The sequence below is a fragment of the Protopterus annectens genome, chromosome 11.part0, assembly GCF_019279795.1.
Source record: "Protopterus annectens isolate FY-2018-M chromosome 11.part0, PAN1.0, whole genome shotgun sequence".
NCBI lineage: Eukaryota > Metazoa > Chordata > Ceratodontiformes > Protopteridae > Protopterus > Protopterus annectens.
The window spans coordinates 22742219-22752861 of record NC_056745.1 but is presented as its reverse complement, the minus strand read 5'-3'; the positions used below and the strand labels follow the sequence as shown (position 1 = coordinate 22752861).

At 38.6% G+C, this 10643-nt stretch overlaps 1 protein-coding gene across 1 annotated transcript in view; it reads left to right on the top strand.

Moving 5' to 3' along the window:
- Positions 1–2934: 2934 nt before the first annotated feature.
- Positions 2935–10643, top strand: part of LOC122815138 (zinc finger protein 2-like) — a 76111-nt gene continuing 68402 nt past the window's right edge. Inside the window, exon 1 of the mRNA XM_044087391.1 lies at positions 2935–3071. Coding sequence (XP_043943326.1) covers positions 3060–3071 — 12 coding nt within the window. The 5' untranslated portion in view covers positions 2935–3059. The remainder of the gene's footprint in view (positions 3072–10643) is intronic.

Genomic DNA, 10643 nt, shown 5'->3' with positions numbered 1-10643 from the left:
GCTGCTTATGGTGTGTGCTGTAATGATTGCTGAGGGTAGGTGTTGCAATTTAATGGCTTAGGAGATCTTTGAGGACTGGAGAGGTTTTTTTTTAGGTGTCTCACATAAGAAGGTCTATGTGTGTAGTGAGCAGTATGTGTGAAGGATGTAGTTTGTTTTATTGTCATCCTTATCTGTAAGCTAGATTTTTGCCTCCAAGGAAGTTACGTATGTATGTACATCTCTTACATACTGTGTTAGTTTCTTTATGGATTAAAAGGTTGTCTGAGCCTTTTGTCATGTCTAAAGTAGTTGAAAATTATGCTTACCCTAACCTTTCTGCTAGCTTATTAGCCCTGGTGTATCTGTCAAATATTTAAATGCTAAATGCTTCTTTAAATCATTACAGAAGCTGATCGTAAGCCAAGCTGAAGCAATTTCTTACATTTTTGTGCTACCTTTTTGTAGTTGCAGTATTTGATAAGGTCTTATGTTAACTTTCTGCCCTGCACTAGCCTCAGTACTGCAGTGAATTATATTTGTTTTTTCATGTAGCCCTGAAAACACTTCTTCCTTAATACCAGTTCTTTTATTTCTTGTTTCTGTGGCTCAGATAGCATGCCATCTGTCTGAAATACAGGCTTAAAGTTAGTTTTCTTTCTTCAACAAATTCACTAATATATCTTGATAGCTTAACTACCAAAGGTCATGCAGTTCCTTCCATGGTTACAGAATATTTATATCTTTTACTGTTTACCCATCCATCTATCTGTGTAGTTTACCTCTTTTATTTTGCTCTATTATTTTAAATGTACTTTTATGATGAGGGAACCAAAATGTCCTTCCTTCTGTTATATACCCCTTGTTGTGTATGCTTTTTCCTTGTGTTCCCATACAATGAGCATTGTAACTATTCCCTGTCTTACAAGCTGGTCTAGTGTTCTACGACACATTTCAATTGATTTTTTTCTTCTTCCCAAGTTTCTTTGATAATATCAAATAGTGCACAAAGGAGCCTGCTATATAACAACTGAAAAGTACTGAACCCCAGATGAGGCTTGGGTCACTTCTATGATGGCAGTTAGGAGGTAGGTTAAAATGATATACCAATCTCTCCATCTGGAGATGATTCATGGAGGTGTTTTGTTGCGTAACCTTGCAACACTGCCGTAGACATTATTTACAGAACCTTTTGACATTTTTTGGGTCACTTGTACTTTTCCAACTGTTAGCAATGCATGTCTGCCTAAACTTGTATTTATATCTATGGACAGATAGATGGATCTAGGACTGTTGAACAAAAGCTCAACAGTCCGAATCCAACATCACCGAGCACACTTTAACAAAAGCGCTTTTACCGAAAAAGCACTTTTGTTAAAGCGCGTCAAAAAAAAAAAGTGTGCCCCCCACTTTAATATTCTCACTCCGAGATCTCACTACAGTGGGGTAAAAGTAAAAAATTCCCTTACCCGCACCCTAGTACGATCTCCACAACAGTCATTCCCCCACGACTTTCTCTGGCTGCAGGCATACATACATGAAAGTGCTTTTTCGGTTAAAAGCACTTTCGCGTAAGTACACCCGGCCATTAAGCCTTCTGTGAAAACTACTGTTGAGCATGAGTCCTAGATCCAGATAGATATATATCTCCATATTGTGTGTGTGTGTGTGTGTGTGTGTGTGTGTGTGTGTGTGTGTGTGTGTGTGTGTGTGTGTGTGTGTGTATATGAGCGCACGCATGTATGTGTGCATATCTTTATAGCAAAAGTGTATCTCATCTCTTGGAACATAGGTTATTACATTCTATCACAGTAAGCTTCTATCAAACTACAGAAAAATTCTTGAACCTCCTTTAGATATCAAAAAAGTACTAAAGTACTTTTGGCTTTCCCACACCAATTCATATATATATATATATATATATATATATGTGTGTGTGTGTGTGTGTGTGTGTGTGTGTGTGTGTACTGTACAGATGTTGAATATCTCTAACCAAAATATGACCTAGCAAATTATTATTTTAGTGACTTTTAGTCATATAAACATATGCATTAATGCAGTCTTATAGACATATCCATTAATTTTATACTTCTGCATTTTGTCTACATGTCAAACATTACTGAATAGTTAATATTTCAAACTGGCAGTGTTTTCACATTTGCTTGCATGTCCCCTGGACTAGATAGGGGCTTCTCAGGAACCCTAGCATCATCATTTAAAAAACACTCAGGCAGGATATCAGACAAGAAAAGTGGATTAAGAAACTCTGAATGCACCAACCTAGCATTTTCGTTTCATTCTCTCCCCATCCCGTACATCCAAACTGTCCCTGATTTAGAATCAGTTTTACAAAGTGTCTGACAGAATGTTTGGTTTTCTAACAGAGCAATGGTAATTACAGTAAGCAAACAGTGTCAGAAATTATGTTCACTGCTTTTTTTCCAGTTTGGTAACCAGGGCAGAGCACTGATCCAAATGGACTTATTTTCATCTCAGCCTGAAAACTTTATCTTACTCTGCTACCATCCTAACTGAATTATTATTTTTTACTTTAGTCCTTCTCAAGGTAACACTGCCTGTCCTTCCTATCCATACATAACTTTCAAACTTTCATCTCCATAATGTAGAACAAATCTGTAAAATGTGGAACACATGCTAACAGCTTAGTAACAACTTCAGCTAAGAAGCTCACAAGATGGTTATAATGTGCTACCTTATAAAACATTGTTTTGAGGAATATGATTCAATATGATTTACCATGGGTATCAGTTAAAAAAAAATTCTAAACACTGGATGTGGGCCAGAACCTTTCAGCGTGCACTACGAGGAACATGGACAGTTTAAGACTGTGAAGTCAGTATTCGAAGCATGTATACATATTAATGAGCAGATCTGCATTGTGTAGCTGGGGGCACATTTCTGAGGCGGACAGGAAATGAGGGCTGGTTACTGTGATAGGAAGTTGGCAGAAACTCATTCTTATCTGAGTTTATTGTGTTGCTGGGTCTAATTTGTGAAAGTAGTGGCTGTTATTGTTTCCAAAGAGGGTAATTTCCATTCCTAGAGTCAGGATCAGGAACATGAAGCTGGAGGTATGTAAAATTTAGCCTGCAAGTTGCTTTCATTGTATATATATTTTTTTAATTTTTCTGAAAACAAAGTAGCTAGCAAATTATCTTACAAATTAGTATTTTTTCCCCTCGGTACTTGGTTAACTGAAGCTGCTTAAAATAAAGCTGAAGGCTGAAGGAGGTGTTGTCCTTTTGAGCTAGATATCCTGTGATTCCTGTTGGTAAACTGTAGGGAACCCCACCTAGTTTTGTTTTGTAATAGCATGAACAGCACTGTGCTTGCAGGTTTGTGTCATCAATAATATTTTAAAACGTGCTTGCATTTTATGCTAAATATGAGAAATACATATTGCATGTATGTATAAAAGATATGTTTAGGTAAAATACAGACATATGTTGTGCTTGTTATGACTCTGTTTAAAGTACTTTCCTTACTTGGAGAGCTTTGTACACCAACATCATCAGTAATTTTAATGTAGTTGATCATGTTAAACTGATTCTAAGAACTTTGACATATTCAGCCTTAATAAGAGAACTTTTGGCTAAGTATATTTGTGTCATGCAGTTCATTAGCCTTCTTTTTACAGAAGTCATGAAGTGGTTAATACTATTTAACTGCAAAAAGTTTTCTGGTAAAATGCAGTCTTATGGTGAAAAGAAATAAGGGGGAGACATGTTTAGCCAGAGATAGATCAAAACAGCTTTAGTACTTTTCACAAGTTTGTACAAGCAGATATAAATTAAACTTCTGCGGGTGTTGTCACTGCACTTCTGTCCTTTCTGACAAAGCGTCGTTTTTAGGAAAGTCACAGTTCTTAGCTTACTTCTTTTAGGAAGTTCTTGTTCAAGTACTTTGAAGAGTGAGATGATTTTAGTAAATAGCATATCACTTCCAGTGAAACAGTGTTACAGTGCATTGAAGATTGGGTGACCTGTACATCGCACCCTGGTTGGAGAACGAACATTCTCCATCCTGGTGTTAATATACAGGTAATGTCCACTGAAAAACAAATCCCCCACTTCATGGCATAATATCAAGCTGCTGTGGAGCTCAGACTGAAAAAAAAATAACGGCAGCCATTATTTTAGACTCACTAAGCCACGCTTTTGCTGTTTAGCAAGTGTAAAATAAAGGCAAAAAAATTAAAATAAAGCGTGAGTGTTTATGCATGCATGAGAGTAAGATTGATCAAGTGAAATAGAAAAAAAGTGTCTGTTGGTATGTGCATAACACACACGTTTATATTTATGTCTGCATGTGTGCATGCATGAAAGCAGAAGAGTGTGTGTGTGTGTGTGTGTGTGTGTGTGTGTGTGTGTGTGTGTGTGTGTGTGTGTGTGTGTGTGTGTGTCATCCCCTGGCACCAGCAAAGAGGTTTCCATACCTGTCGACCTCTTAGGACAAGGAATCTGGACAAAACCTGACATAATGGGGGACAAATGCTCAGAAATAGGGACACATTTTAAATATTTTTCTGAAGGATATGAAGTCTGAAACCCAAATGCAAGTCATTTATATGGCTTTGTGGCTTGACTTGTGACTGGTATGAAAGTGGTGATCATATAGGTAGGGTACATGAGTGTGTGTGTGTGGTCTGTGCTGTTTCACAAAGGAAGCTGATTACAACAGAGCCATGCTTTCTAGTGGCTGTACTCTAATTAGCTCCCATCATCCAGTGGCAGTCTGTGTCTGTTGAGCAGTGAGTGACTATGTAGTTCACCAAGGTGCCTGTTGTACTCAACACATGTTGGGCGAAATGATTAACTGAGCAGTACATACTACTCCAATTGAATGATTTCATAGTTGTGCAAATTCCCACTCAATCAGATACTGCACATATCTGAATGTAGTTATTTATAATCATGCACATTCTCAGTTATCATGATACTGTATGTACAGGACTGTAGTAATTCATAGAAATGAACATTCTTAGTTAACAAGATACTGTATCTACAGGAATGTAGTAATTCATAGTCGTACACATTTGCAGGTAATGACATACTGCTCATCTGGGAATGTAGTAATTCTTGGTTGTTCCCATTTCCAGTTAACAAGATGCTGCCCATCTGGGAGTGTAGTGATTCGTAGCCATGCACATCTCGGTTAATGAAATGCCGCATATCTGGGAATGTAGTGTTTTGTAGTTATGCACACCCCACTTAATGAGATGCTGCATGTGTGGGAGTGTAGTGATTTGTAGCCTTGCAAATTCCTTGTTAATGAGATGCTGCACACCTGGAATTGTAGTGATTCGAAGCTGTGCACATCCTCATTAACGAGTTGCTGCATGCATGGAATTGTAGTGATTCGAAGTTGTGCACATCCCCATTAACAAGATGCTGCATGCATGGAATTGTAGTGATTCGAAGCTGTGCACACCCCCATTAACGAGATGCTGCATGCATGGAATTGTAGTGATTCGAAGCTGTGCACACCCCCATTAACGAGATGCTGCATGCATGGAATTGTAGTGATTGAGCTGTGCACATCCCCATTAATGAGATGCTGCATGCATGGAATTGTAGTGATTCGAAGCTGTGCACACCCCCATTAACGAGATGCTGCATGCATGGAATTGTAGTGATTCGAAGCTGTGCACATCCCCATTAATGAGATGCTGCATGCATGGAATTGTAGTGATTCGAAGCTGTGCACATCCCCATTAACGAGATGCTGCACACCTGGAATTGTAGTGATTCGAAGCTGTGCACATCCCCATTAACAAGATGCTGCATGCATGGAAACAAGGACGGCCTCATGCGTAGGAGATCTAAGTGACCTCCTAGGGCACCATTCTTCTAGGGGCACTCTTAACCTATTTATTTTTTTAGAGCAATATTTGGTAATACCCAAATCATCCCTACTTATGGGGACAATCTCAGCATCTATAATTTGACTTCTGTTTTGTAAGGGGCCGTAGCAGCTTTCTATTCCATGCCCAGTATGCAACATCTTCACCAGTCACTGCAATGTCTTCACCATTGACTGCAACGTCTTTCTGCAATCTTCCATTTGAATAAGGAAACTATTTTTTAACTTTTGGGGTGCCTTCTGTGCAGAGTCTCTACTGCCAGTCATGAGCGGACAGGTGATCCGCTGTGGCGACCCCTAACCGGGAAAAGCCAAAAGAAGTGCATAATTAATTTCCTCTTTTTCACTTTGCCAGTTACCATTGTTGTACTGAATCAGTTCTGTAAAAATAAAATAATTTCTAGTCACTGGCCAAGAGATGCTCTGAGGAGCAGACCATTCAGTCGACCATTTCAGTCTAGTTTTCACAGACTTTTTTCCCCCAATATATGCAGGACAGCAGATTTATCCAACAGCAGTAAACACAATAGGAACTGTTTACAGTGGCTATGCATTTTATTTCCTTACAGCTGCCAGGGAGTCATATTTTTTTCAACTTATTTGTTTTGGCACAGTTCATTGTTTTCCTGTTGGTATTAAGCATGTTTCTACTTATTTTATTCATTTTACGACTGTCAAGACTGTGGTAGGAAAGTTTCTTGCCAGTGGAACACCGTATCAATTTTAAATTATTCAGTGTGTGTAAACAAAGCACATGTACATCTGTTTAACTTCAGTTTAGGCATTATCTGTGTTTTATCACCTCATACACTATGACAAGCTCTCCTCCCATTTTACTAGATTATAAAGATAGAAGCAGGCACTCCTATATTTAGGGACATTTTTCTTTGCACATTAGCTTTCATTATTTACTAACATAACATTATTTCAATATTAGAATTTGAACAGTTCAAACAGCCCACATTAGTGAGGCAGTCATTTCCTTTTTGTACTGCACTCTGATTTTGGGGTGGAATAGGTTGGCTAAAGACAGAACAACACTAGAAACAGATTTATCTTTTATTGGACCAGTATTGGTTTACTAAGTTAGTGAAGTAGGGCTGCTAGGTTTGCCACCTTTTTTGAATATCCAGAGTGGGACACTGTCACGGAAAGGTTAATATTTTGCAGGGCAAACCATTTTCACGACCAGTGCAAAGGAAGGGACTTCATTTCTTCTCTATGTTGTTTCACGTAATATAATCATTTGAAATGTAAATCGATTGGTTTATACAGCTGTCAAATGAAATAGTTTCTGTCTTAAAAAACTGAGGACATTTGCCATTTTTCATAGGGTCATAGGTATATGCTAAGCTAACGACCAGTAGGGCCTTTATAAGCCTAGCCAGGCAACCCAAGTGCGCCCTGTTAGAGAGCAGGTCAGGGAATAAAGATCTCAAAGTGGAACCGAGATTTTCATGAATGACATTGCTTGTTCAGAGATTGTACTGTTATACTAAAATGTAACCATAGTGTCATCAAGTCATACTTTTTCAGTGAGTGCAGGTATTTATTATTTATTTATTTACATTTATTTATCGGAAAATTCCAACTGGACACCAGTCTTTTTTCTGTGGAGGCCTGGGTAGAAAAGCTCCGCAGACCAATAAATGAGCAGCAGAGTACATGAAGAACAACTGCATATACATGCAAGAGCAAATACATACTGCAGCAAACATTAGCTATACATACAATATGAAACATAGTAATGAACAGATATACCAATAGCAAATAATACATACTGCAGCAAACATTAGCTATACATACAATATGAAGCATAGTAATGAACAGATATACCAATAGCAAATAATACACACTGCAGCAAACATTAGTTATACATACAATATGAAACATAGTAATGAACAGATATACCAATAGCAAATAATACATACTGCAGCAAACATTAAATATGCATACAATATGAAACATAGTAATGAACAGATATACCAATAGCAAATAATACATACTGCAGCAAACATTAGCTATACATACAATATGAAACATAGTAAAGAACAGATATACCAATAGCAAATAATACATACTGCAGCAAACATTAAATATACATACAATATGAAACATAGTAATGAACAGATATACCAATAGCAAATAATACATACTGCAGCAAACATTAGTTATACATACAATATGAAACATAGTAATGAACAGATATACCAATAGCAAATAATACATACTGCAGCAAACATTAAATATACATACAATATGAAACATAGTAATGAACAGATATACCAATAGCAAATAATACATACTGCAGCAAACATTAGCTATACGTACAATAGGAAACATAGTAATGAACAGATATACCAATAGCAAATAATACATACTGCAGCAAACATTAGTTATACATACAATATGAAACATAGTAATGAACAGATATACCAATAGCAAATAATACATACTGCAGCAAACATTAGCTATGCATACAATATGAAACATAGTAATGAACAGATATACCAATATCTAGCTAGAGGCTAGGAATAAAGGAAGGCTGTGTATACAGATAGTACTAAGCTCAAACTGATACTGTACTAAACTCATATACCTAAATCTTATATACAAATATTGCACTAAACTCAAGCGGATGCTCCACACGAATGTGAAACAAGCTAGAAGGGCGAAGGGGAAGACAGGGGAGTAAGAGAGGAGACTGAGTGAGTAGTATACGTGGTAGTGAGAGGAAGCTAGGTGCAAGTCAATTGGGTATGTATTTGGAGTTGAGATGAAGTGAGGTAGTTAAGCATAACAGGTCTGAGAGATTGAGTGAGGAGGGAAGGGGAGGGTAAAGGGTGAGCCAGAGCCTGCAGAGGAAGGAATGCAATGATCACATGGTGTGAGGAAGGGAGGTAAAAAGGAGGGTTACTAGTCAAGGTTGGTGCATGGGGCATAACCAGAGACTTTTTAAATGAGTTTTTAGTGCAGTCTTGAAGTGATTGTAAAAATGTAGTGTGGTTATAGGGGGGGGGTTCCATAATCTGGATATGACGCAGGACAGTAGTGCTTCTCTGGCTGAGTTCTTACTAGAAGTTGATTTTCGCTGCTGAAGCGTAGTGGTCTAGTGGAGCAGTAAGGCTGGAGAAGGTATTGAAGGGGTGGGACTATAAGAGGATGGTTTACTAACTTGTCGGCGAGAGAGAGTTGATTCGGGTGAAGAAGTTGAGCGTGTTAAAGCCAGTGAAGTTCTCTAAGTGAGATGCAGTGGTGGCTGCGATAAGATACACCAGTGGCAAACTTAGCAATTTTATTGTAGCAATCCTTGAGCTTGTTTAGGTCTGTTTGTCTAAGGTAGGTAAGTATAGGAGAGGTGTAGCGTAAAGTGGAGATTAGATAGGAATTGGCAGCAGAAATTCTGGCTGTCTTGGTGAGGAATTGTTTGTTTCTGTGCAATGAACCTAGTTTTTTGTTAACCTTTTTTACGGTAAGAGAAATGTGAGTGGCAAATCTGAGATTATCAATCTCAACGCCAAGTAGTTGGTGTGTTTTGTTGGGGAGATGACGGTATTGTCTTTGTGTAGCATTTTAAAGTGAGGGATAATTGGGTTAGATTTATTGGGTTGGAAGATAAGGAGTTTAGTCTTGCTGGGTTGAGTAATAACTGGCCATTAGATAGCCAGCTTTCTACAGATGAAAAGGCTTCCTGTGTGATCTTGTGAAGTTCAGGTATAGTTGGGCCTGAGCAGATGAGGGTGGAGTTATCTGCATACTGTATAAGAGAAGCATGCTTGGTGGCTGTGAATAGATCATTGGTGAAGAGTGAGAATAGTAGGGGCCCAAGAATGGAGCCTTGGGGAACACCGAGTGTTACAGGAAGTTGAGGAGATAGGTCGTTATGCCAGACAACTGATTGTTTGCAGCCAGTTAGATCAGTAGCTGATTGTGAAAAGGATAGGATATTGAGAACAGAGATCAGTAGTTTGTGTGAGACCACGTCAAAAGCCTTAGATAGATCCAGAAATATATCAGAGGAGAGCAGGCCATATACAAGTTATACTTGTTTGATTTGGAAATCATTTCATATTTATAATTCATTTAGTTTGGTTCTAATATTGATTTATTCTGCTTTTGATGTAAAGTGCTTAGAGGGTAAGCACTGTAATGACCTTGAAAGACCCGCTGTGAGACTAACTCATAGGTTCATAGGTTCATAGGTTCATACTAGGCTATCTGCCCAAGGGCATTTATAAGCCTAGCCCATAGTTATGTGGCTTTCGCCACCCCTTTAGTTTGAATAAAAACTATGCCTATCATTTTGCTGTGCCTCTGTCAAGCAGTGACGCTGAAGTAATCCCTGGGGTATATCTGCAATCTCCCATCCATTGGTCAAGATTCCTCTTGAACAAGACCAGAGAGGTGCTCTGCCTCACATGTACCGGGATTTTGTTCCACAGCATAGGGAGTCTCTGGGTGATGAATCTGTCCCTCCAGCACGTTCTATTTATAACCGTGTCAAGGTTTAAGTCTCCCGCCCTTGTGGTTCTGAGGGATCTAGATTTTTGAGGTGAAGCATATTCATCAAATCTGGGTTTGACATGGCCTTATATGTCAGGCACAGGTCACCTCTGAGCAAGCGGTATGAGACTGAATAGAGCTGGAGTTCTTTCAGTCGGGCAGCATAAGACATATTTTGAGACCCTTTATCCTTTTGGTGAGGAACTTTTGGGGCCTTTCAAGCTGCAGCAGGTGTCTGGTCAGATACATTCGAGCGGGCATTGTACTCAATCATAGGT